Genomic DNA, 27,975 nt, shown 5'->3' with positions numbered 1-27,975 from the left:
TTTGGTTGACAGTTTATTAAGTACACTACATTTATACCTCATTTTTAGTTTTTTAAATCATTCACACATGGACTTGGTAAAAACATATTTTATAGAAAACTAAGATGAAAATCAGAGTAACATATTGCACACAGATAAACTGCTGAATCGTTAGGAGTTTTTACACTCCCACTGCACAGGTGATCAAGAAGAGTTAGGTGGTTTGACTTTTCTTAAGTGCTGCACCAGACTATGACTTCAAAAGCGTTAATGCTGTGATGCAGATACAAAAAGCATCTATCAAAGAAATTGGTTAGTCATCTGAGAAACACTGTTTTCTTTTACAGATAGTTTTCTAAACTCACTCTTTATGACTGTCATTTCTTTTTTGAGAATTAGCTGCACAGACTGATGAGCCCCCCCCCCCCCCCAAAAGTGATTTTCTTTAAGAACAAACAAACAAACAAACCTAAGCCTATTTACAAAACATGCAAAAACAGAGTGTGTAGGAGCCACTGCGGAACTGGCTGAATACAGATCAGTAACAGAACAGTCCCCTGCTTTCTGGAAGAAATACATTTCCAGGGCTGGGATTATAAAACGGCATACAATGCAAAGACAGAAACAACGAAGTTTGCAAATCCTTTATATTTCCAGATGTTGAGACAATCAATATATGTGAATGCTGAGGTTACCTCTAGCGTCGAAACCAGAGCCAGCTATTAAGCAGCCAGAATGCTACAGTAATTGAATACATGACCATTTCTCTTTTAGCACGTTCTTTATTCTCCTCTTCTAGAAGTTGCAGACGTCTATTTAATTTGATTATCTAAGTGAAAGACAAATACAAAATAGTACTAATGCATAGAGCAATCAGATTTTTAAAAAACAGTACATTAACTTGTCAAAGAAATTATTACACAGAAAGTTCCATTTGGATCAAAATAAATATAATTATAAATAGAAAAGAAAATACTGCCCACAATATTTAAATGGATTTAAATATGCTTCTTCATTTCCATTCTGTGAATCTGATTTAGGGAAAGTGTATAAGGACACTGTTGCACTATGTTCTTCTGGTGGGAAACATGAAGTGTGTCAGGAGGGTCTATCATAGGAGCAAAGGATGTCTGCTCTTCTCTGTGCCTCCTCCATGAGCTCAGCTGTGTAGTCTCAGACTTGGAGAACTGTGTCCACTCTAATACCCAGACAGCCCCAAACCACTTTATTATAGTGGACCCTCTGATATGCCATTCAGATCTTCATTATATATTTGGCATACATAATGAGAACACCAAATATACCTTCCCTGCATGGGACTGCCTCTGTGTAGAGGCAGCAGGGATGCATATCAAAAATAAGCACATGAGAACCACAGTTATAAGACAGGGATTATGGGTAGGCTCATGAAATATGTATGTAGAGGCAATGGGAAAACTCAAAGCAGTGGTTTCTAAAGTAAAGAAATTATACATAGTAACAAAGATCCCCAAAGTGACTGTCCACATATCAAAAGCAAAACACAAAATTGAGGACTAGATTGGTTTATTAGTACATCAAGATTCTTTGATACTGGCCAGATTATATCAATCATTTTGGTATCAATGTTTTATGTTGGTCAAAAACATTTGAATGATGGTTTAACAAATCTTTAATAAATCTGAGAAAATCAATTATGGCTTACTAGATAATCTGAACTCATGGGATCCATAGGAGAGAAAATAATAAAATTATGCAAACTATTACTTTGAAATATTTCACAGAGATAGCTTTAGGTTGTTTTATTTGGGGCAGTAATTACCTGACGTCTTAATGAAGCTGCATCTACCACAGTCATGTCATCTGATGCTCCTTCAATGGCTGCATCTATGTTTGAAATGCCATACCTAGCAGGTAAGATATGGAAAGACAAGTTAAAAACTAAGAGTGATTGTCAAGTCATGTGTTGTGTCATACACTACTGAAGGAAGTATTCAAAAGACTCATGCTTAACAATATAAATAAACATTTCCCATTTGTTTTTTTTCTTTTTTTGGTTTTTCGAGACAGGGTTTCTCTGTGTAGCTTTGCGCTTTTCCTGGATCTCGCTCTGTAGGCCAGGCTGGCCTCGAACTCACAAAGATCCGCCTGCCTCTGCCTCCCAAGTGCTGGGATTAAAGGCACGCGCCACCACTGCCTGGCTGCATTTCCCATTTGAATTGACACAAGTAAGGAAAAGTAGCTTAAGTCGACTACCTAAGATGCTGCAAAAGATGAGAAAAAATTCTCATTAGATACTTTTTTCAAGGCAGGAAATGCAGCAATGTTAAAGGAAAGGTCTCTGTCTGAAAGGGCCTGAGATCTGCCACTGTAGGACACACTGACACCCAAGAGTTATATATGAGCCATGTCCACACGTCATTCTGTAGACAGAGACTCAATGGCAGGGAATGCAAAGTCAGCTACGGACAGGGGACTGATCATTTATTACTCTTCCACTTCTGCCTGCCTTTCTTCAGCTACTTTTTTTTTTTTTTTTACTTTACTTCTGATTTCCAGTTACTCTTTATTGTATTCTCCTACAAAAATGAGTATACAATCTTCTAAATCTCTTGTAACTATATTTTACTTAGCTACAAAACGGGCTCAGTAATAAGCCAACAAGAGGCTGCATATAAAATAATAATGCTGGAAAACCACCAAGACAATGCAAAGAAAGAACCTTAAATGTACTTTTTGTTAAAACGCATTCACTTCTAAAAGGGCACTAACTTGGGGATACAGTGGCATTTTAGAAATGGAGTCTCACATGACTAGTCTCAAACTTGCTATGTGGCAGTGGATGGCCATCCTCCTGCCTCATCCTCCCAAGTGTTGGTGTTACAATCATGTACTACCACACCTAGCTGCAGGTATAAAACTTCAAAATAAAAATTTAAAAAATAAATATGCAGAAATACTATTTCCTCCATTTGTCTAGGTTTCTATATTTTAAAGAAAAGAATGTGAAGTGTGTGTGTGTGTGTGTGTGTGTGTGTGTGTGTCTGAGTATATTCCACATGAGTATATGAGGAGACCTGGATTCCCTGGAGCTGGAGTTAGTGATGATGGTTATGAGCTGCCCACGAGTACTGGGAACTGAACTCGAGAACTCTGGAAGAGCAGCAAGCACTCTTAACTTGCCAAGCCATCACTCCACCACCAGGTTTCTACATTTTAAAATTCATTTTAGTGAACACTTTTACTGAGATATATTTTATACAAATACAATTTATTTACATGTGTTTCTAATTTATATTTTATATGGTTATTTTAGTGAAGTGATATGGAACAGAATATAAGTAAAATTAAAAGTTACTCTTATACAAGCTACACAGAGATGGCACATGGATCATCTACTCTAATCTTCCCAGAAACTCCCCATTACAAAAACTATATAACCTTACATAAAGGGATATAAGGCATGCTAATATGTCTATGCACAAAGTTCTACTGTTTCAAATGTTAAAACCACCCCAAAAATACCTTAATAAAGCATGCAAAGTAGATTTAAATAATCGATGGTATGTACCCATTTCAGATAATCTACAGCAATCTCTGACTTGCATTTTCTCTTATGGCTAGGTCAGATGATTTACATTAGCCATGCCTTCCCTCTTCGAAACAATGTGTCTTGAAATACTCAAACTAAGTAGACAATGGAACTGTGAGTTTAATAAACTGAGCAAACTACTCATAAATACTAAAATGGAACTAGAGGATTAGGGGGTGTAGCTCAGTGGCAGAACACTTGCTTACCTGTGCAAGTCCCTGAGTTTGTCCTCAGAACCACAATAATACAACCTGCCTCCAGAAATTATTAAATCATTAGTGGGGAAAAATATGGGCCAAAGATTTTTTCTTTTCTATATTTTATGCTCAAAATAATAAAACTTTTCTATTTCCCCAAGGTCACACATGAGATGAATAACTGGAGGGGCAGTATCAAAGAACAGCAGCACCCATATCAAAGGTGAATGCAAGGCTGGGTGACACTCAGTCAGTAATGCTTACTGTCCAAAGGTGAGGACCTAAGTTTGATCCCCAGAACCCATGTTAAAAGTAAGAAAGCTAGGTATAGAGAAACATCCCTGTAATCCAGGAGGCAGAGACAGGAGGATTCCTGTGGCTTGGTGGCAAGTCAACTTGGCCCAATTAGCAAGTTCCAAGCAAAGTGGGAGACACTGTCTCAAAAACCAAGGTGGACAACACTTGAGGAATGACACAGACACCCAAGGGCGACCTTTTGCTCCACCTACTTATGCGCTGCACCCATACAGCCCCTCCCACCCCCTGCCACCCACACAGGCCAAGAAACAGACATGCTCACCCACATCAATGCACACACACACAGAGAACTACTTTATTTAACAAAGAAATAAAGTAAAATAAAATACATGAAAAAAATTACCAACATTTTAGAAATCTAAAGACAATTTTCATTTGTAAAAAAAGTTAAGTATGAGGCTGGAGAGATGACTCAGGAGTTAAGAGCACTGGTTGCTCTTCCAGAGGTCCTCAGTTCAATTCCCAGCACCCATATGGCAGTTTATAATCTGGTGCCCTCTTCTGGTGTACAGGCATACATGGAAAAATAGCACTACTATACATTAAATACATAAATGAAATTTTAAAAAAAGTTAAGTATATAACCAGATCACACCTTCAATTTAAAACAAAAAAGTATGAATTTATTTTAAACTAAAACTGTATTTTCAGAACTAAAAACTCTAACAAATGCTGTTATACCTACCACTCACTGAAAACACCTTCTCAGAAAGTTAAAGGACTAAAAACTAACAAGAACTATCAGGAGAGACCAGTGTGGCCTAAATTAAGATGCAGAAGAAATGAGGAAGCACAGTGGTCAGGGACCACCAAGGCAACATGGATGAGATTAACAAGAAATGGATGGTTCTCTTTTCTCCTGCTTAGGAACACGCCAGCCTCTTGGGATAAGAGAAACAATGCTGCCAGATTTAAACAGCACAGCTCTACTTAAAACTGGCTTGGAAATTGATGAATGACAGCATCTTCTGTGTCCTTGCATAAGACGGGAAATACTTGAAGGTTTTGGCCCCTAAGAGCACACTGGTACCAGCCAAGCACATCTGATAGTATGAAAAGGGTAAATATCACAGACAAAGGCTGAAATCAACAGGTGATAAAAAGTTATGTACATAAAACAAGATTTAAGATTATATCTTCTATCACTTATAAAGCTACTAAAATACTGCTATAAATGTAATCAGATATTCTTATCACACAATGCCATAATTTTTTTGGGCAGGGAATGTTGAGACAGGGTCTCACTATGTAGCCCTGGAACTCACTATATAGATGAGGATGGCCTCAAAATCATAAGAGATCTGCCTGCTTCTGCCTCTTGCGTGCTGGTATTAAAGGCATGTGCCACCATACCCAACCATAATCTTTATTTATTATACAATGTTCTCATATTCTGGTGGACAAATGTCAGGACTAATTATCATCTCTGTTCTTAGCAAAACACAGTATTTCTCCTGAGAGAAATTTGCAGAGGCCTAAGCTGTACATGTATACAATCATAGCTATGGCATGCATTCTGATGTCCTGCACAATATAAGCTCCATCACATCCGTGTGTCTTTTGGTAATCACAAAGTCTCAAGTTACCTGACGTTGTCATGATGAGGATTAGAAGTGGCGGCAGCTGACCCACCACGCAACACAGGTCTAGGGCAGGGTTTGCAGAAGACACAAGACAGTCAGGAAACAGAGAAGTACAAAAATAAAGCAAAAACAAGACAAAGAAATGTCAGATAGGATTATATTGTATGCTTCAGTACAATATAATAGCCCTCAATGCTTTGAAAATCCTTGTTTCATGTGTCCTCCCCATTTTAATGATTTTCATAATTTAACACTTCATAATAAAAAAAAACAAAAGAAATATGACAAAATAGCACCAACATATAATTCTCTACGGTGCTGCTTAAAAAGTGTAATTCCTCTTTTTCAATTGGAAAAAGAAAGCTACTAGCCACTTTAAAAGCATGTCAAGAATTTCTGTTAGTAGCACCTGTATGACCATGGTTGCTCAAATATAAACTAGAAATTTAAACAAATATCCACTGCCCACAAGCCCTTCCCTCTTGCTTCATTAATTCTGATTAGTCAAATAAGCCTTATGTCTTAATGCAGCTGTGTCCCATTCGAACACTAAGCAGGGTAAAGACAGGGCCGACAAAGGCGAGGGAGACTACCAGAAGTACAATCAGTAGGTGAGTGCACCTGAACTTGAGACAACCATGAATGACATACAGGGCTGCTGCATGAGGACCAAGGTGCACTGGAAAACTTTGTGGGGCTTTTCCTTTAGTCTTAGTACATGCTTCAGTGTGATAGGACAACTAGTTTTCTACCTGCTTAAGTTGGAACCTTTTCAATTAAATTTGCTAAAATCAAGAAACATACTCTAAACCCTCACCAGTGAACTGTCTTTAAAATAGTAATCAAGAGATGAGAAAAGGGGCCATGTAGGGACAGTTTTCTAAGTAACTAATCAGGTTTGCTTCACTGTACGTATAATGGCAATCACCATAGAGTTTGGAAACACTTGTTCTAGCCTTTCCTGACACTAACAGTTGCGGAATATAAACCACTATTTTCTTTTCTGCTTTTAATTTTTTCTTTCTTTTTTTGACACAAGGTCTCATACAGCACAGTTTGGCCCCAAGATATGTGTAGCTGAGGATGACCTTAATCTTCTGATCCTCCTGCCTCCACACCCTACTTCATGTGGAGCTGGGGATCAAAATCAAAGATGGGGCCTTTTCAATGCTAATTGAGCACTTCAATGGATCTACAATCCTAGCCCCATAAGTGACATTTTTTTTTTTTAAACAACTCAGTATATAAATGAAAACTTTAACGTTGACTTTCTGTGTGCCCTAAAGTGACTACTAGGACCTAAGGATATTTTTGGAGCCTAGAATAAAAGGGATTAAGAGACCTGAGGGAGAGACAGGTTTGGCTCATTCTGCTTGCTATAGAGCTCTGCTGAATCACACATTCTTCAGATAGGTTTTTAAGTCTTACTAACTTCTAGTTCGTGAACTAAGGAAAAGTATGTACTGTAGTTACTTAAATTATAAAATAGGAGAATGGGTAACAAAATGAAGCCACTCCTACGTGCTTCCTAAACGTTTTTAAAGAGTGTGTTAATATGGCCAAAATAATCTGCCATATTAAACATTTTCCACCACAGAGATTTCCCTTTTACAAATGCAGAGTGAGAAACAATACAGTTACCTTTCACAACGTATCTCATTTTGTCTTCTCACACTGGCAATTGATACATATAATATAAAAGTAAATTAGACAGGTATTTGGCAAAATTAGAAACTTCATTCAAGCACCAGTTTCTACCATAAGAATGATCTAATGTCAAAAGAAACAGTTCAATAGTGTATTTTGTAATTAGAGTGGCAAAGGGAAGGAAACCTAAGGCTACCAAATTTGAGTATTAGTTTGTATACTGACATTTTTGAGTTAAAAACAGTCTAAATTAAGAGAATGCATTTCTTCTCTATAAAAATTTCAACTATTATAGTAATTAAACAGGTTGATTGGAGAACCAAGAATTAAACATTTTTAAGAACAAAAGTTGTAACAGATACTCTATGAGCTGTGTCTTCTTGTATGTTACATATTTTATGGATACTTGCCAAAAATAGAAACCATTCATACACTGGTTTCTTATTCCAGTCATTCAAAAAAAGTACAACCTGCTAAAGGAAAACTAAAAATAATCAAGCCACTCCAACAAAAGCTTATGAACAACTCATATATTAATAACTGACTAATGTTTTACACATAACAGACTGCTTTCTCTAGAAGATGGTAGTATTTTACACTGAGAATTAGATGTGCAGCTCTAGCAAATATAGGAGAACCCTGAAAAAGACAAATCTTAACAGTGCTTTCCTGCTGCCAACTGGGCAGAGAACACCTGCTGACTCTTCCTGAGCTTTTGGTCAGTTTTCCCAACATACAGAGCTAACTTGTGCGTATGAATTTTTGTAATAGCACCTAGGTATTCATTTGGTTTTTGTGCTTAACTCTGTTTAGATTACCTAAACCAAGTTCACCAGAGAAAGAAAACCCAGTATAGCTATAGTGCCACTTAATGTACAAACTAAAAATAGTTCTTATGCTGAGAAACTAGGAATCTGCATCATTTTACAATAAAAACAAACAGGAAGCTCTTGCTTTTTCTGACAAATAGTTCTAGTTTACATTCACTGTATTTAATGTGCACTCCCAAGTACAAAGATACTGCATTAACACGATAGCCAAGAGCAATAAAACAGAAAAGAAAAAAATGATGAACAGCAAGGAACATAAAAGCGCTGAAAACTGTATAAGCAGTATTATTTTATAATCATGCAAGTAGAACATTATCCAAATTTCACATTCCCATTTCTTTGAAAAATCAGGCCAACCTCTTCCATAGCAGAAACAAAAACTGATTTGGCATTTAAAATTCTGATTAAACTTTGTACAATTGAAATAAAACCAAAAAAACCAAACCTTTCAGTAATGAAAGCACTGGTGAGGCTAAAGAGAACCCACTCTCTGGGATTCAAGGTACCAAGTGATGAATATATCTAGAAACTATGTAGCCCTGGCTAGCCTGGAACTCACAGGCATCTGTGTCTTCTGAGTGCTGCTGGGATTAAAGGCATATGCCATCATGCCCAGCTCTTTTTTGATTTTTGATTCAAAGTTTTACTCTATACCCTAGGTTGGCCTTGAGCTCACGGCAATCCTCCTGCCTCAGACTCCCAAGTGTCAGGATTAAGCTGTGAGCTACCACACCCAGCTCTTTCTTTTAGAAAGTTTAATTGGGTTAATAAGATTATTTAAGTCACTAAGTTATGTTCCAAATAGTTTTTCATAGTTTACTTTTAAGCATACAAACTTTATACTGGTATGATTTCAGATATTGTATGCTTGAACTTTAGGCAATATTTTTTCTCATCATAGAGGGAAAAAATCCACACTTCTCCAAGTGCCACATCATTGCATCTGAGCTATGGATATGCTGGCAGGAGTGGGACAGTAACAATGGACTGTAACTCTGTCATCTAGTGATGAATTCACCTACATATGATCTAGATACCACTTTTTCATCCGATGTCTTCACTACAATAGCATCAGACATGATAAATTCTGACCCATGAATGCCATCTCTCCTAAGGGGCTACTCTAACAAGAAAGTTAGAGAAGATATCTGGTGGAGGGAAAGAAGAAGGTGGAAATAGCCTTTACCAATTTGAGCTTCTAATGTCAGTGCTTTCTGGTCATGACCTCCAAGAATCTCCTACTATACCAAGAAAGCAATTTGAAGCCATCAGCCCCACATTTTAAATAATGGTGAAGGGCAGAAGACTTGTCTCAAGAATCTAGTCGGCCAAGTATAATCCCCTCTTCACCTTCTCAACAGATGAGGAAAAGGAGGCCCAGAGAAGAGACACAAGTTATACGCTTAAGGCCAGCATGCAGCTAGCTGTTGAGTGGAGGAATCCTGAATGAATCTGAGAGATTTCCTCTATCTACACTGTTCCTTCTGAACCCTGCTGCTGATTATCACTTCCAAATAGAGTTTATGAAGCTTCAGAGAGCTGAAAGGGACTCTAAACCCTTGGAGGAAAAGAAACAATCCAACAACTAAAAAGTCTATTTCTATATACATACATACATATACGTGTACGATATTGATAATTTGTCTTTGATGCTGTAGTTCTCAAAGCTTTCTTCACTACAGTGTGTGAAGTCCTATGGCCCAAACATGTCCCATTACATTAACCTGGGGAGACAGAGAAGGCCCTGGATCAACAACATGAACAGTCCAGACACTCCTGGTGCAGGTGAAGAGCTGGTTCTGTGAGGACTAAAGGCGCAGCAAGAACAAGCTTGTTCTGAGCAAGCCAGAGACACACCAGGTTAAGAAATTAAGGCTACATTTATTGGGATTCCTTCAAAAGTGCAAACACTAATCTACTAAAATGAAGACAAAAATGCAAACAGCGACTTTCAAAGCCATGAGACCAATGTTCAGAGCTGCAGTGAAGCTTATCTGACTTTCCCAGATGACGTCAACAAAGCTCCGGGACGCCATCTTTTTAAAATACTGCAAGTTAATGAAGAAAAGAACAAAAGTACAAAAAATGACTTGTTTAAACAAGCTGAAGTAGGATTCTAATGATACTACTTGGAGACGTTCAAAATGAGGTATTAGACTATGAATATATTGAAAATTACCAGCATTATCCAAAAATGGCAATAGCATATAGAATTTCTAGTCTGGGCCTAGAATCCACAGCTAGTAGGAAAGTGTGTTGGAAGCTACAGCAACATCTCCTACCTTCTTTATTACTTCACTAGTACAGGTAATTAAATAAAAAAACTGAAGACAAGTAGTATGCTCAAGTCCCAGATATCACACTCAGTCCAACAGTCCCTCTGCCATATTTCCAAGTGGAATCAAGCACTTAGAATAGGCCAGCAAAGCCACTGAAAAAAGTTGTTACACTTCCTATGTGCAGAACTAAATGCCTTTCATAACTCAGGCAAAGCTAATATAATCTTGTGAAATGTGAATTTTGGACAATAATTTCAAATGAAAAGAAAGCAAGCAAGCCATTTCAAACCATTGCATCTTAGAAAGAGACTGAAAGGAGCAAACAAAAAGACAACACCACAGTCCACTAAATAAGGAGCCAAAACATATGCAACAAAGCGGCAAAGCCGCTGCGACCAATCACCTGCGATTTTCATCCAGCACATCCAAGATCTGCTGGTAAGCCCTACGAGTAGAAGACTGGATAAGCGACAAAATGCCACGGGCAGAGGAAAGATTAGCTCCATCTTCAGGTAGCATATGGGGAGGACAGACCCGAGCCTGTGGTGGCGATGGTGTCACACTGTTCACATAAGCACAGCAAATGAAGAGAAAAACACTCAAGTCAGATTTTCATAAAACTTCAGCAGAGCAGTTTTTAATCTGTTTTCTTGCTCACACTTCCCACCCTCAATCTACCCCAAGAGAACAAATAGAAGAAGTTAAAAAACATTTTGAATTGTTCTTAAAAAACAGCTATGATGTAACACCAGTCAGTCTGTAATTCTAAATATCAAACTGAGCAGAAGGAACAACTGGAGGGAAAGAATCCAGCAGTGAGTGTGCTCAAGGCTTGGTAGAGAGAAAGGAGGCATTGTTTAGTCAGGGTCATTCACATACAGCCATTCAGTAAAGCCAACACCTATGAATCAACACTGCGAATGGCTTATGAATAATAAAGAGTAGGACACAGTATCCTAGTACGTAAATATCAACATCTAAACACATGGATCCAGCATGAGTCCATAAAGACACCATTTGAAATACTTCACAATGACAATGAAGCAAGCTGAGTTTACGAGGAAATGAATGAAATGATGAGCTAAAACCTCAGAAAACTGTAGTTGCATTTTGACTGTTTAATTTAATTAGCTAGATGACTAAAATATGACACGTCCCAGGTCTGGGAATACAATGAAAGAAGACAAGGACACTTAAGTTACCATGATGGCAGATGACAATATTTCTTGGCTTCTTAGTGACAATAATCTGATTACTCCTTCATTAAGAACTGAGAGTCACAATTTCTTTTGGTGAAACTGACCACATTTAAACAAAGCTGTTTGCATACATAGTTCAGGTCTAAATTCTTAATAGCTGTGTTGGTATCTTCAGAGAACTATTTAATACTGGAGCATGATACATTTAACTGATGCATGGACTTGAGACTTTTCTTTTTACAAAAAGAGGGCTCTAAGCTGAGGGTTCAATAGTTTCAAGGAGCAAAGCACATTAGGGTAATCTTGTTTTTAATTTTTGTTTTTTTGAGACAGGGTCTCATTATGTAGCCCTGGCTGGCCTGAAACTATGTAGTCCAGGCTGGCCTCAAACTCAAAGATCTGCCTGCTTCTGTCTCAATAGGAATTAAAGGCATGAACCACCAAAGCTAGGCTAATTTTAATTTTTGTATATGACATTCAAAAGGAAAAAGCAGAACCATGATGAAGAAAAATCTTCTGTGTAATCTTTTCCCCTTAATATATACTAGACTGGAAACTAAGATTTTAAAAAAGTAGGACAATTTGGAAAGGATAATTACTATTACCTAATATCCTCAGTTTCAAAACTTAAACATAATCTCTATGTTTATGAATAACTTTCAGTATCTTCATGATTTAAAAGAGAAAGGTGCAATAAATCTGAAAACTGCACTTTCCAAAGATTATTTAGAAGAGAAAAATCTAAGCCAAATCTTGGCATATATAGAAATTCTAGAATTTGGCCTAATGATGACAAGACAAACTGAAGTTTTTAGATGTCAGAGACTGGCAATCCTCTAGGGGGAAAAAATCAATGTAATCTTATATATACCTGCATACATACATACATATATAAAATATCAATGTATAATCTTATATATACCTATATACATACATACATAAAAATGTCAATGTATAATCTGATCCACAGGACTTGGCAAATTCTATAATAAACACCCTAGAATAGCTGGGTGAAAATCAATAACAACAACAACAACAACAACAACAACAACAACAAAAAAGAAAGAAAGAAAGAGAAGCAAACAAACAAAACTCCTAGAGTGGCTGGAGTGCAGCCTATATGTGGCTTGCAAATAAGCATCCTTTAGACAGAGCAAGGAAGACCTGAAGTGCCTGTGTGCAAGAAGCCAGGCTGAGCTCAAATTTACAGTTGCCACTTGGGATGGAACTGGAAACTTAAAATTCTGTGTCACTATTACTGCAACATGGATATATTCGGGAGTGGGGTGAGGGGGCGAGGTTGATGCTCACAGTGGAGAAACTCCTCCCCAGCCACCCTTCCCCCTGGAGGCTGAAACACAGGGACAAATAAGTTACAGAGATGGAAAGACAGACAGATATTACAACAGAGGAAGAAGGAAATCCCAATGTGCACCACCTCCACTGAGTTACAGGTTTGCAAAAAATACACTTTTTGATAAAGCTGGCAGCAAAACTGGCTAAATGTCATCAGGCAAGTTTTAAGTTAGCACTGTTTCTTTGATTTTAGGGCTCACAATGAACTTTTCTGTATACTCTATTAACAAGTAACTCGCTGTAGAATGAGCATCATTTTTAGTATTTTGAATTATAGTCTTAAAGCAAATATGTCAATGGATGGTTTCCAAATTCATAATAAATATTAATGGATTTTCTCCATTAAAATATAAAAAAATAAAGCTATTGACTACTTAAATTTGAAAAGCAGGCTGAGAACATAATTCACCGATAGAGTACTTACTTAGCATGCCTGAGGTGAGCAGGTGGAAAGAAGGGAAGGAAGGAGGGAAAGAAAAAGCAAGAAATGAAAGAAGGAGAAAAAGAAATCTCAAAGTACATACACAGAAAATGAGGTGGTCATCTTATAAAACAGTCAAGCATAAACTAACTTCAGATTAGTGGCAAAAAATTCTCAAGATGGAATGAATAGAAGGTTAGAGTCTAAATAATCTACAGGTCCTCACTCTATTCCTAATGATTAATTATAATGCATATCAGAAAATCAATAAATAAAAATAAATTTAAAATAAAAAAAAACTACATATCGCTTCCAATTCTAAGATTCTAGGATCAAAAAAAAAAAGATTCTAGGATCATATGAAATGTGATATGGTCATAAACAAGAGAAAACTTTTCTGATATTTAACTAATTTAATAGAAATACTTATGTAGAACAATAAAAGATGAAATTACATCCTGCAAAACAAAACAGGATTTAAGAAAAAATTTCCCCCAGTGCCTAGAATAAAACCCAGGGGCCTACACACGCCAAGCAAGTCCGTCCTCTACTGAGCTACAATCCCCAGGTCACAACATGAAGATGTTATCAAAACCATTAAAGATATTTGACTAACAGCAACAAAAAAGCATTTTTTCCCTGGCTGTTTCTCAAAGAAGAATTAAAGTTTACAAAATTGGTAAGAAATATAACTTTTCATTTATTTACAAGGCGGTCCACTAGACACAGCAAAAACAGAACAGGAAGGGCTACTTTTAAGCTGATTAATTATATTGTAAGGTGAGAAAATTATCTTAATTAGAAGCAAGAATTTAGTAATTTTATTAGGAATTAGGAAAATAATTTAGTGACTTTAGGTACTCTTGTATGCATTCTAACCAATAAATCTCACTGAAAACAACAATAACAACAACAAAGAAAAATAATTTTACCACTCTAACACAAGTTATAACATCCTCTAGTGGAATCAACTGTGGAGGGATATAGTGATTTTTGGAGTTCGGTTTTCACCTCTGTCCACTCACTACTTAACCAAGGTTTAGTTACTTTTTTGTTTTTAATTGTTTAATTTTGACGAGTAAGCTATTATAAAAAATACAAACATAATGCAAGGCACTGAGATCAGGTATTTAAACAAATACTGCCTTATACATAATTTTAAAAAATGCACTTTGATAATAAACTGCTACTAACATTATAAAACAGCAAAATCTCAAGTTTAGTATTTTAAATAAGTTTTAAACTTCTGAAGAAGTACTCATGCTTACCCTGTTATTTCATTAGTAACAACTCTACCTCATGCTCACAGACTCTTACACATAAGGGTTAAGTAAACAATGGCTAGTCAATATCAGAACTAAATGAAAATCAGTGACTTGGCACAACTCATTAAGAGGAAAGTTCAAAGTAGAAGAGCTCTCTCCACAGGTTTTCATAAGAATGTTTCTCAAACTGTGAGGTTAATGTTGAAGAATTAGCCTCTTTGAAAAAGGAGAAAGAAAAATATTTTCATTGAAACACAAACTCTGTTAATTTCTCTGGGACGTTTATTTTTATTTTTATTTTTCTGAGACAATGTCTCAGCATACATACTAGCTTATGTTTATCAGGCTGGCCTTGAATTCAGAGCTCTACCTTTCTCTGCTGGGATTAAATGTGTGTGGCACTACACCTGGCCTCTCTGGGACCCTAAATAGAACTGTAATTTGCTGCTACTATGACTAAGGCAATTTAGTAACTTTCAGAAACACAGCAAGGAACCATAGTCATTGGCTATCCGTGTGGTTTCCTCTGCTATTTGGGAACACCACTGACTATTTGCACATGCATGTGTATGTGCAGGCCTTGCACATGCTGCTTGAATTTTTACATTTCATATCAAAATGTCCCACTGTCAGGAGCGGGCAGTCATTCTTATACACTGTTTGTCATAGTTAGAGAAAACAAGGACTTAGATCTCAAAAGATTGCTCCAAACATAATTTTCTACAGGGAAACGAAATAAAAATAAAAAAAAACAAACAAAAGAAAAACAATTTTAATGACAAACCACATGTAAGACTTCATTTTCCTCTGGACTAAAATAAAGCAAGGAAAAGATGCTCAAGTGTAAAAACATGACTGGGACTGCTGAACCTTGCTAAGTGTAATCTGCAGAGAACTCACAGGCCAACCAAAGCAAAATCCAGAAAACAAAAAAGGATTTTCTCTTTATGTACAGAAATTATTTCATTTTCCTTTCATCTATATACCAAACCATATAAAACTTCCTTAGAGTTGCCCCTCAGCCCCAATTAATAAAGTATATAGTGACAGTTTGAGAAATCCTGAAGGAGAAGTACTAGAACAGAGTTAGGGTATTATATGTCAGTTACATGGTAAAACAGATTAGTAATAACATAAGCCTGTAAAATTAAAGCAACTCCTACTTGGGAAAAATAGAGCAGATAAAATCTTACGTGTACTCCGGTGCAGAAATCGATGCCTGGAACCTTGAAATTTTATTTCTTGGGGCAGAATCTGATCTGTGCCACCTTAAATAATAATTATGCTTCTTTTACATATTCAGTTTTTATAACAAAGAAAATGATTCTATTACGATTCTACTGTCACAATTCATTTTTGTGACAACTATCAACCTCTCTGCTTCTTAAAAGGAATTGAGGAAACGAAGTCCCTGCTCATCTGCACTTCTCTTCATAAGCTACAGAATAAACGAGAGCGGAGGCAGACAAACGTTCATGAATAATGGTTCATAATCAATGTAAAAAAAAACAGACTAAAGGAGGAGGAGTTCAACAATTACTGTAGCAGATGTAAACTATGAATGGATAGATAGGTTCTTGTTTACCAAATGAACAATGCCCGTTTTATGCACATTATACAAATCCCTAAGTTTAATCAGACATAGGAGAGCTTTAAATAGGAATTCAGCTGTAAATTGCAAAATTAACAATGGGCAAACTTTTATTAATATCAAGATCTTTGTTTTTACTAGATATATACAAAATGCCATGAAGGCAATTTAAAGAAAATCAAGAATCTGTTAGCTCTTAACCGTTGTGCTATGAGGAACTTACAGGGAGAGCTTTTCCCTTTTTCCTTTATCTTCATCTAAACTTAGCCATCAATACCATACTTTGTGAAAAGGTGATACAATACTGAAGTAATCATGGTTTAATTTTAAGATATAAAAGGTCAATTAAGGGCTTAAACAGCAAGTCACAACTTAAAGAGTAGGAAAGCCTATTAGAAAATTCTACTGCCTTACAAACTACACATTACAAGTAGGAAATAATTGAATTAGTGCTTTTTTTACCCACATTAGCCATAAGAATACATTGTGGAGTCTTTTTACTATGTGTATATTTGGAAACAATTTTAGAAAAATGGGTTTCATGGGTATGTCGACATCTGCCAACCAGATACCTCAGGAAAACAGACATTGATTCATTCTTTAAAATCTTGTTAATAATGGTTGAGTCTTTCAGATAGTCTTTCATAAAGGAGACACATATTCATTTGAACCCAACTTCTTCCTATGTGATCCTTCAGGATAGCTGCAACTGCTGTGAGAGACTCTCCAGTAACTGAAGAACTCAGTTTTCCCTTGCACCCAACATGGAGAACAGAATTTCAACAAAGCAAACAAAAACTTACATTTGAGATACAACTTCACTGACTGGTTAGAGATGCCAGTGAATTTGTTCATAAGACTTCTTTCAAAGCAAAGACAAAAATAGTCTTCTTCCAACTCTGAATACTAAGCCCCTGCCCCCCAAAGAGCCCATTCTGCACCACTGTACTCTGCAGCCAGGTCTAACTACAACTCGGTACGGTGCTGTGCTCCGGCTAGTTTGTAAGCTCTCAAAGGAGATGTGTCATGGCCTGATGTTGGCTAAGTTTCCAGAGAAGCTAACATGATGCTTGACATCACAAAGGTTTCCTGATGAGTTCATGAAAACTGACCAAAAGGTGAAGGAGAAAGAATATTCACTTTCCATAAAAGTGACAGACACACAGAAGAGAAAAACAGGGCTGAAAAATTGTCACAACAGACACAGTTGTCAGATTGTCAGACTACAAAAGTACAAGTACAAAGTGATAACCATCAATGTAAAACAGATTTTAAAAACTATGAGAGTTATTTAGAAACAGGTATGCACACACAAAATACAGAAGAAAATCTACAATGATTTTTTTTTCTACCAAAAGAAGATACAATCCTGTGATTCTACTCACATGGAATCATTTCTGACCAACTGTCCATTCTGGCGAACTGCATTTTCACTCATAGAACGCTCTCTTTTTAGCCTGCCAACTGCTCGGATCTGTTAAGGCACAAAAAAAGGGAAGGAACGGAATATTCTTGGTAGCTTAGAAGCTATTTAGCATTAAAAAACACAGAAAACTTTGTCCAAGGGTACTCACAAAACTACAAGGAGCTGAGAAAAGCAAACCAAGAAGCAAAACCTGTACATTACAGACAGGTAAGACTTGGTCTTAAATCTTTTTTTTTCTCTCCCTCTGTTGTGTGTGCACATGTGTGCATGTGTGCACGTGTGTATGGAGGCCAGAGGTTGATGTCAGGTATCTTCCTCAACCACTTTCCACCTTATTTTTTCAGACAGGGTCTCTCAATGAACCTAGCACTTACTGATTCAGCTAGTCTAGCTAGCTAGCATGCCCCCAGGATCCTTCTGTCTTCAACCTCCCAGGACCAGGACTACTCAGATACGCACTAGTGTGCCCAGCTTTCCATGCGAATCCTTTTGGCTCCAGCCCAGCTTCTCACGCATACACAGCAAGCACTTCTCTGAGAAGGACATGCTGGCTGGTTTGATGCCAACCTGACACATGTTAGAGCTATTTTGGAAGAGGGAACCTTAACTGACAAAACCCCCCACCACTTGCCTGGGGGCAAGCTGGTGGTTCATTTTCTTGACTGATGGTCACTGTGGGTGGTACCAACCCTGGGCTGATGGTCCTGGGTACTACAAGAAAATAGTCTAAGTGAGCTTTGGAGAGCAAGCCTGTAATCAGCACTCCTCCATGGCCTTTATATTAGTTCCTGTCAAGTCCTGACTTGGTTTCTTCAACAGTGGACTGTTACATGAAATTGTGAATGAAACAAACCCTTTACTCCCCAAGTTGTTTTTTTTTTTTTTAAAGATTTATTTATTATGTATACAGTGTTCTGTCTGCATGTATGCCTGCAGGCCAGAGAGAGCAACAGAACTCATTACGGATGGTTGTGAGCCACCATGTGGTTGCTGGGAATTGAACTCAGGACCTCTGGAAGAGCAAGCAGTGCTCTTAACCTCTGAGCCATCTCTCCAGCGTCCCCAAGTTGTTTTTGGCCATGGTGGTTTATCACAGCAAGAGAAACTCTAAAACAAGGGTGCAATATGGTAACTAAACAAAGAAAGTGAATACACATCAATGAATCATCCATGGGTGTATGTGCACAATATAAAACCACAAAAACTACTCATTTTAAAACTTCGCTTTTTCTGCTCCTATACTCTCAGCTTCTCTTTCCATGGATAAGGGGGAAGAAAAGAGAGTAAACAAATTGCCACTGGATTGTGATGAGACTCATATGCATGAGTTTTCTGATTTTTGGTTTTGTTTTTTTTTTTTAGCTACTGCAGGACATACTGGAGTATTCACTGAGTACCTGGGAGTCTTCATCATCAATGAGTTCAGGGTATACTAGAGTGGCTTGTTATACTTTAGGTTGCCTATGGTCTTCTGCTTTTCATTCTCACAGTGGTTTTATCAATTACATTGGGCCACAAATACACTGCACCATAGGGTACTGATAACCACCTGTTTGTTGCCTTGAATGACTGCTTGCTAGGTTAACTTTCTGACAGACATCCATGGCTTTCTGTGTAATCTCCAGCCTCCAGGACCACTAATGTGGCCTATGATAAGGCTGCTTTAGCTGGATATAATTTCTTGGTCCCTGAGCTCTGGCTGTACATCTGTACAAGACTGATGTGGGATGTGGCACCTGTAGATGCCACCTGACAGCTTCGGCTGAAGCCTGTTGGTTTGAACAAAAGCTCCCTTTCTGAAAACATTACTTATTTTCTTGTCTTCCCAAACTGAGTCCTAGTTTACACAGGCCAACTGACTTTTCTTCTTCCAAATCACCTGACACTTCTTTGGTGCACATGGGGTTCAGTGCTCTTCTGGTTTATTTTACAAATGGATGGCATTACTGTGCTTTTCTCTACAGTAGGAACAACTAATGTGGGGTCTGATTTTCTCTTTGTACTTGAGTGAACCTTTCAAAGAGCCTTTGGAAGTTATTGCTAATCTTTCCCTACTGCTGCTTGACAGACAGGACATGATGGTGGGTTCCAATATCTAGCGTGAACACACTCTTCGAGGTACAAATTGCACAGGCACAGTTTCTAACTCTTCTTCACAGACCTCTTTCCATGTCCTCTGAAAGATCTCACACTGGCCCTAGCTGCCTAGGGAAGCTCCTTTTTGAGAGGTAGTGTTGTTGTGAAAGCCTCTGCCTCCCTCATCACACAGCCAGATCTACTCTAAGAACATTGAGAATGGCCATGATTCAAGCACTCAAGTTTCAGGCCCTGTTCACATGGCTTATTGCACAGCTCTTTACTAATTCCAGTTGACAGGATTATCAAGAAATGTTTTTGTCTAGAGGTGCCTCCCAAATATGGGTAAACATTAGACAGACATATTGTCTTAGGGTTACTATTGCTATGATGAAATACTATGACCAAAAGCAAGTTGGGGTGGAAAGGGTTTATTCAGCTTATGCTTCCACATAACACTTCATCATTAAAGGAAGGCAGGACAGGAACTCAAGCAGAGCAGGAACCTGGACGCAGGAGCTGATGCAGAGGTCATGAAGGGGTGCTGCTTACCAGCTTGCTCCTCATGGCTTGCTCAGCCTGGCTTTTTATTGAACTCAGGACCACCAGCCCACAGTGGTACCACCCACAATGGGCTGCCCTTCCCCCCATCAATCACTAATTAAGAAAATGCCCCATGGGTTTGCCTACAGCCCAATCTTATACAGGTTAAGGCGTTTTTTTTCTCAATTGGGGTTCCCTCCTATCAGATGAATCTAGCCTGTGTCCAGTTGATATAAAATTAGCCAGCACGCATACCAAGAGTCCACTGATTTCCTCCTGATATTGAAGAGCTTTACAAGCTCTGTATATACTGATGTCATCTCCTTACCTCATCCTACTGTCCTGCTGAGACTATGCAGATGGAAAACTTACAGAGGGCAGTGTTTCATACATAAAATCTCAAAAAATGGTTGCCAAAATAAATAAAATTTAAAAGTAACTTGACAATTTTTGGCCATGATTAACAAATTGTAGTGCTTTTCACTAAGTAAACATGCAAGATGTTCATACTGGCGCCTATGAACATATGACCTAAATTACCTAAGTAGAAACTAAACCTAAAGAAACAGCAAGACTAGTACTAGGAATTATACCAATCTGATTTACATGAACACATAACCCTCTTTGGGAAGGAATACATGGAAAAATCAAAGTTGACAGAGGAGTACCAGTTTTAATAAAAATGTATGTCTGTATATTGTCTTTAAGAACAAAACCTTCAATATTGGTCTTAAGTCAATAGCCCTGGCAAGACTTTAATTCTACTGTTAACACCTTTAACTCTATTTTTCCACCAAGTTTATGTCAATAGGGACATCAATGCTACTAACTCGGTGGGAACCTCTCATCAAGCTGAAGGAATGAGTAGTGTCAGGAGAAAGGCTTTCTTAGTTTGTTTGCCAGATGATTCTATAACAAAACGGCATAGTCATTATTTCCTAATGCAAAGCTTCCTTTCCTAGGTACAGAGTGATGAAGCATTTGCCTAGCACTTTCAAATGCTGGTTCAATCTCCAGCACTGCGTAGAACAAAAACAAACTTGGAAACTGTCTGCATCATTGTAGGTATTAACAGTTATAGCTATTCTTCTTTTAAGTCTACATAAATGGTAGCAATACTTGCTCTCCAACATTTTCACTTCCCTACCACATAACTGTTAAGTTAGAAAACAAAAACAAACTTGTAATACCTTACGTAGAGAACTGTAAAATCAACTGATCCCAATATTGCCATATGGAGGATAGCTTCCATCATATAAGGCTAACACATGCTTCATGGCTTAACTCTTCTTTAACTTTATCCTATATTCTTTCAAATATAAAGGATGGTAACTCTACTTACTTCTTCATTTTGAGGAGTTGGAGGTGGTCTTTCTAAATCCAGAAAATCTAGTGGTCTCTCACTTAGTGTGAGCACACGTGGTGGTGTTTTCAGTGCCAGAGGTTTAAAAGGAGTGGACTGGATAAGGTCAAGATCTGCTGGTCTTGAAAAGGAAATGTCTTCATTATTTCCTAGGGGAAGAGAAGGAGGGGCGAGGAAATTTCACAGTGGTGTTTGTTAAATGTTCCTACCCTCTGTCAGATTTGTATTACAACCTACCTGACAGCAGTGGTTTCTTTTCGGCATTTGATATTTCACAAATATTTAACACTGTGGTGCAGCAATTATTGCATATGTATGTGTGACCAAACACAAACAAAAACCTCAAACAACCTGTCTCTAAATATATGAAGAACTCTCACAATGCGGAACAGGAGCCTCTTGAGGTGACAAAAATGTTCTGTATCAGGACTGGGGGGGGGGGGGGGGAGGGTTACATATATTTGTAAAATGTGTGAAAATATTTTTTCTCAATAATATTTTGAAAAAACTAAAATGTTCATAAAAATAAAGAACAAATATTGGGACACTTTCAATCAAGTGTGAGATACCTGTAACAACGATCCTCTCTGGGACTTGCATTATCACACTGGCATTTGGAACTCCTTCTTGGAACCCTTGTTCCAGGTCAGCATTTGGAGGCGCTACTTTTAATTTTTCCGGGACCCTCATTCGCTGACTAATACCTTCGGTGTATTCCATTTCATACTGAATTCGACTAATTTCTGCCATCTCAGCAGCAGTGGGAGAAGGAAATGCTGCCCCACTCACCCTACAGAAAGAAAAAGTTAAGATCAGGATGACTGAGTGTGAAATGTCAATCTCCTCTATGCAGCGACGTCAGAAGACAATACCGTATAGTAGAAAGGGCAAAAGGAAACTTCCCACTCGTGAGCAGAGGACAATAATCAAAGAGAACACTCTTCAACATAAAGCTCTGGCTTAGCATCTGACAATGAACTGGAGAGGGCACTGATTAGGTGCAAGTTTCTAAAGTATTATATAACCACAATACAAATGCACAGACATAAGCATTCTGTGTGTAAGCAAATATGCATGTAAGCAAATATGCAACTCAAAAATGCCTGAAATAAAAATCCCAACCAGAAGGTCTTTAAGAACATAGTTCAGAGGTAGAGTGCTTGTCTAGCATGCATGAAGCCCTGCAAAGAAAAAAAAAATAATCCTAATTATGTGGAAGAATGTTGCCTGGACTTTATAGCAATGAAATCAGAAACTGGCATCGTGCATGAAATAAATCCCTTCAACAATGAAAATCAGAATCCAAAGGCAAATAAGGCTAATGCTCAATATACCAAAAAAAAGTATAGCTCCTTCAAAAATCACATAGTGCAAATAAAAATTTCTTACTGCAAACTAATCTGATGACTGAAATGCAATGATTACCACATACATGATTTATATCAATACGCCCTTAATGTACGCATTCATTTTAAGGGCTTAAATGTTTACATTATTAACCTATATTTAATATCATATTTATACATGTAGTTTTGGGAAGCATCAAATATCTTTGAGGGGAAAATAGTACAAATGCATTGAGTAACCTTCTAAATTGGAGAGGGATCCATGATTCCAGGGAGATGTAGTCGAAAGAATGGTGCCCCCAAATAAAAAATGCTAAGAAAAGCATAAAAGAGCATGGTTAGCTTATGGCAAGCAGCTTTTAAGCTACTGTCTGTCAACCTATAATACCAGCTCAACTGAAAAAAATTTCACTGACCTTCCTAGTGATGTGTCACTGCCCATTTTCTTACTCATTTTAACAGAGCAAACACACGTCTACAATAGCTATTAATACTGCTACCCTGTAGTTGTTTACTTTACACAACAACTCCCCTACAGATCTGAACTGTTTTTGGAGGTGTACATAACAAGACGGACACTGCTTTTCCAGCTGTAAAAAAGAAAGAATAAAAATCAGTATTTCAACAATTCATTTTATAAGAACTATGAATAAAAGTAGTTATTTACTTAAAATGACTTGATTTGAAAAACCAAATTTCATGATTTTGCAACTAGGGTAACTGAAAGTTCCATCATGACATAAAGAAATGTGAAGTCAGATTGGGGGAAGCATGGCTACCAGAAAACTCCCCTAATCACATTCCAATAGGATATAAAAAGATCATGAAGAAAATACAAGGGTAAAAGTAAATGTATTTGAGGTTGCCTAAAACTTTGGTGCATAAACAGTTTCCTGAAAAGGAGGTCAAATTACACTAAGCTCCCAGCAGAGTATATTGTAAGTCAAGAGCAATAAAACATTAAAGACAATATAAGTGTCTTAATTACAGGGGTTATTCTGTAAACTAGGTTAAGGCTTTAAACCAGAATCGTACTCCAGGCCTTAAAGCATACTCCTTGAAGGTTGCTTAGTGTGGTAAACCTAGTTGGATTATAAATGCCAACTAGCTTCTTTTTTTCCCCCCTAAATGTCTGCTTTTTAAGGAACTGACATGCAGAGGTCTTAAAGACTGAGAAAACGGAGCCAAAGAAAAAAGTTTACTCACAAATGTGAAACAACGGGCTTGCTATTTGGCACTATCAGCTTCTGTGCTTCATATTAACTCCTTAAATTGCTCCAATGCGCATGTGCTAGAGTGAGAGCCACTTTTGTGCCTGAGGGAGAAAAACAGTGACTGAGAAGCTAGATGATGCCATTATTAGAGACTTAGCTGCAAATTCTTTAAATAAAAGCCACAAAGATGTACAACTTTACACTAAGAAGCAGAAGAAAAACAGAGAAAGAACTTCAAGCTTACCACAAGTTTTAGTGTTGCAGACAGAACCCTGTGACTAGTCACCAAGTAAGGCAGTGGTTCTCAACCTGTGGGTTGTAACCCCTTGCGGGTGGGGGGGTGGGGTCGCATCTCAGATATCAGGTATTTACACTACGATTCATAACAGTAGCAAAATTACAGCTATGAAGTAGTAACAAAATAATGTTATGGTTGGGGGTCACAACATGAGAAACTATATTAAAGGGTCGCAGCATTAGGAAGGTTGCAAACCTTGTAAAGTAAGACTTTTATCTAGAAAGCTGGAAGGTCAAAGATATGTTTAAGTTAAACTAATGTGTATATACATATCTTTTATATAGTAAGGAAATTCAGTTAAAATTTCATTTTAAAACACAGAACCAAAAATAAACACTGTATGAAATATATAAGAACATATAGAGAGGGCTGAGCTCTCTCTCTTCTCTCTATGTTTATGCCTGGTGAATACCTATAATCCCAACACTCAGGAGGCTGAAGCAGAAAGACAGAGTTCAAAGCCAGTTTGTGCCACATAGTGAGACTTATCTAAAAAAGCACAACAAAAAGGCAGAGTATATAAAGAAAATGAAATGTCCCACCTAATCTTATCTTCCACCATCTAGGTTCCCATAGGCAACTTCTATTAATATCTGTGCATCATTATAAATGAGGAGCTTTTCAAGCATTTATATCTAAAGCATAGGAAAAGCTTAGAAAGAAGCATTAAGATGCTAAACCACATTATCTCACAAAATGTACCAACATCCACCTAACCTTTGCTGGATTCCAATTCACTATTTATTTATTTTGAGACTGGGTCTTACTATGGAGCCCAGACTGGCCTTGGATCCCTGACTCTCCTGCCTCAGACTCCAGTGCTCTCCTAGTTCATTTCACTCATTTCCAGCAGCATATGTCAAAGTTCCCAACATTTCATCCTATGACAGTATCTTTTTTTTTTTTTTTTGGTTTTTCGAGACAGGGTTTCTCTGTGTAGCTTTGCGCCTTTTCCTGGAACTCACTTGGTAGACCAGGCTGGCCTCGAACTCACAGAGATCCGCCTGGCTCTGCCTCCCGAGTGCTGGGATTAAATGCGTGCGCCACCACCGCCCGGCCCTATGACAGTATCTTAACTTAGGAATCTTTTTGAAAAGACTCACGGACCAAAAGGAGAACGTCTCCTGTAGTTAAACTACTTAAATTTCAAAAGTAAATAAAACTTCTCTGTTAAGACTTAATATACTGCCTCAGTGTTTAGTTTTTATGTTTCAATAGAGCAGACGAGGACCTAATTATTTTTCTTCCTCATTAAACTTGGTACTTTGGGTAATATCCTTTGATGATGAACACACTTCATTTGGGGCTAAGGCTTTAATTCCACAGCCTTTGTCATTTAGAATCTGCTTGGTAATCACTACATGCTTGATGTATAATTTGATAAAAAAAATCTCCCTTAGACTTCTAATTGATGCCACAGATCCACTTTCTAGGCCATACCCAAACATCAGCAATATTTTCCAAATTCACTGGGGTCCCACACATTACACTTAATTTCTTCTTTAACTTGTCTTAAACACAAATCTATTTTTAAAGGAAATATTTAATCAATACCTTAGAACCATAAACTTGCTGTATGCATATAAGTACATGTAACAAAAACAAAACTATTAAAAAATTAAGTCAAAGTGGATCACAGGCCTTAATGTAAGAAGTAATGAAACTCCGAATCTGCTGGAGGAAAACAGGCAAAACCTTGAAGCTACATTGGCACTGCCAAGGACTTCAAGGAGCCCAGGGCATAATAGCAAGAATTGGCAAATGGCATTGCAGAAAATAAAAGTTTCTGAACAAATTAGAGCGGAGAGTCTACAGAATCTTTGTTGGCTGTATAGCTGACAGGGGAATCAGATCTAGAATTTATAAAGAACTCAAAAAAGTAATAAGAAAGAACCCCAATCCTGTATCTATTAACACAAAAAATTCACAAGCGTAAAGAGAGAGTGACAACAGAGAAACCTTGTGAACCTAAAATGAGGTAGCCCTGTCGGACAGGAAGGGTGACAACACACAGCTCCTTCCAGAACAGCACTGCAGTTAAAAAGTATACTCGGAACACCACAGACAACCCCATTGAAAAGCTATCTCAATTCACAAGTCCGGAGGGAGGGAGGGAGGGAGGGAGAGAGATCGAGATCCCTCCCCCCACCCTCCTCAAACAAGCTAACTGCGAGCTCAGAATACTAACTAACTAGGACTAAATCGTCCTACTTTCCCTAAAGGTTTTTCTTTGGGGACTCTCATTAGTAGCCCACTGTTTCTCACCGCTCATTCACTGTCTCCCCAGGAGGCCTGCATAGCCCCACTGGGCTCAAGCTTTATTCCTCTGCTGTAAGAAGGCGCCACCAATTCAGGGAGCGCGCCGCTCTTCCCAGACAACGCGTCCTGCTCCTAAGCCAAGCCTCTGGTCCATGTTTGTGTTTTGCATTTATAACAAGGGCTTGTTTTTGCATACGGAGGTCGGGAGCTGTAAGGGCACTGGAACCCAGCTCGGGGAGGGCACCCCAAAGAGGGAGCCGGCATAGCCACCAGCCAGTAAGGATGTTTTGGTCAGCTCCGGGCCTCCCAAAGGCCGTTCTCTAATTCCACGGGTTTTACACACACACACACAAACGCGACAGGCTCAAGGTCATACTGTGAGGTAGATGGGTTCGAGGAAGAGATGCCCAAAAAAGCCCAGGTCCAAGCTTACAGGCTTCCTCCCGCTACCTAACCTCTAACTAACAGGTATTTTTTTTTTTTTTCAGTAAAATACGACTTTTGTTCTACAGAACAAGATGCTGAAGCAGAAAGGGTGAAGAAGCTGGACCCTGATAATCGCAGGGAAGGGCCCTGAGGACGGACCAAGGCCGGAGCGGCTCCGCTCGGCCCGGGAGGCGGGTGTCACGGCCGCGGCACTAGGCCCCGAGCCCCCGCTTGGGGACACTACAACACTCACCCTGGGCCCGCTGGAGGGTCCCTGGAGAGGGTCGCCGCCCGCCGGCTCCGGGGCGCTCGGGCGAGCGCTCGCAGAGGCCGTTGGCCGAGCGCACCGAGGCGCCCGGGCAAAGGAGCGGCGGAGCGGCCGCAGTGGGCCGGGACAGACGCGAGAACGGCCAGGACTGGCCCCTTCCTGGATCCGTAGCGGAAGTAGCCTCCCGGTCATGTGACAAGGGAAGGGCGGATGTTACGCTCAGGCTCGTGAGACGTCGGCAAGGAACCATTTTTGTTGTGGGCAAAGCGTTCCTTCGCCTTGTTAAAAGGTTCAAGTGCTTAGTTAGATTGGCTTCCTGTTAGGGGATTTGTAGACGTCGCGCGCGTTTGCAAGGTAAACTAGTAGCTTGTTTTAAAGAGCCGTCTGAATAAAAATTCATATGGTGCGAGGCCCGAGAATGTGCATATATATCTAATATTGGGAGTAATTCTTCAGCACTCTAATTTTGATTTTTCCTAAAACCTACAAATTTAAGAATCCGAGAAAAAAGGGGAAGAAA

At 38.4% G+C, this 27,975-nt stretch overlaps 1 protein-coding gene across 18 annotated transcripts; it reads right to left on the bottom strand.

The window, feature by feature from the left end:
- Positions 1–27,627, bottom strand: Mff (mitochondrial fission factor). Of its 18 annotated transcripts, XM_052750040.1 has the most exons (14): positions 27,441–27,627; positions 24,197–24,305; positions 23,407–23,580; positions 23,231–23,303; positions 22,214–22,434; positions 21,624–21,793; positions 17,622–17,710; positions 15,839–15,913; positions 10,808–10,966; positions 7,290–7,322; positions 5,652–5,711; positions 3,757–3,801; positions 1,781–1,865; positions 1–808 (listed from the first exon to the last, which is right to left on the bottom strand). In XM_052750040.1, exons 5-14 carry the CDS (start codon positions 22,392–22,394, stop codon positions 677–679), a joined length of 1,029 nt encoding a protein of 342 aa, XP_052606000.1. In that variant the 5' UTR covers positions 22,395–22,434; positions 23,231–23,303; positions 23,407–23,580; positions 24,197–24,305; positions 27,441–27,627; the 3' UTR covers positions 1–676. The 18 variants fall into 18 exon arrangements, with proteins under 18 accessions (XP_052606000.1, XP_052605994.1, XP_052606001.1 ...); XM_052750034.1 differs by lacking the exon at positions 23,231–23,303; XM_052750041.1 differs by lacking the exon at positions 23,407–23,580.
- Positions 27,628–27,975: the final 348 nt, after the last annotated feature.

The sequence above is a fragment of the Peromyscus californicus genome, unplaced genomic scaffold (assembly GCF_007827085.1).
Source record: "Peromyscus californicus insignis strain IS unplaced genomic scaffold, ASM782708v3 Scaffold_21__1_contigs__length_65335640, whole genome shotgun sequence".
Taxonomy (NCBI): Eukaryota; Metazoa; Chordata; class Mammalia; order Rodentia; family Cricetidae; genus Peromyscus; species Peromyscus californicus.
The sequence above is the reverse complement of the archived record's forward strand: the minus strand, read 5'-3'. Positions and strand labels throughout refer to the sequence as shown.

What these genes read in the sequence shown, in the direction of transcription:
- Mff (XM_052750034.1), bottom strand. Translation starts at nt 23,444, where the DNA reads ATGAGTAAGAAAATGGGCAGTGACACATCACTAGGAAG. An exon ending in AGAGAGGATCGTTGTTACAG is followed by an intron (nt 21,794 to 22,213) that starts GTATCTCACACT and finishes CTCTTCCCCTAG; the next exon opens with GAAATAATGAAGACATTTCC. An exon ending in TTGGTCAGAAATGATTCCAT is followed by an intron (nt 15,914 to 17,621) that starts GTGAGTAGAATC and finishes TTATTATTTAAG; the next exon opens with GTGGCACAGATCAGATTCTG.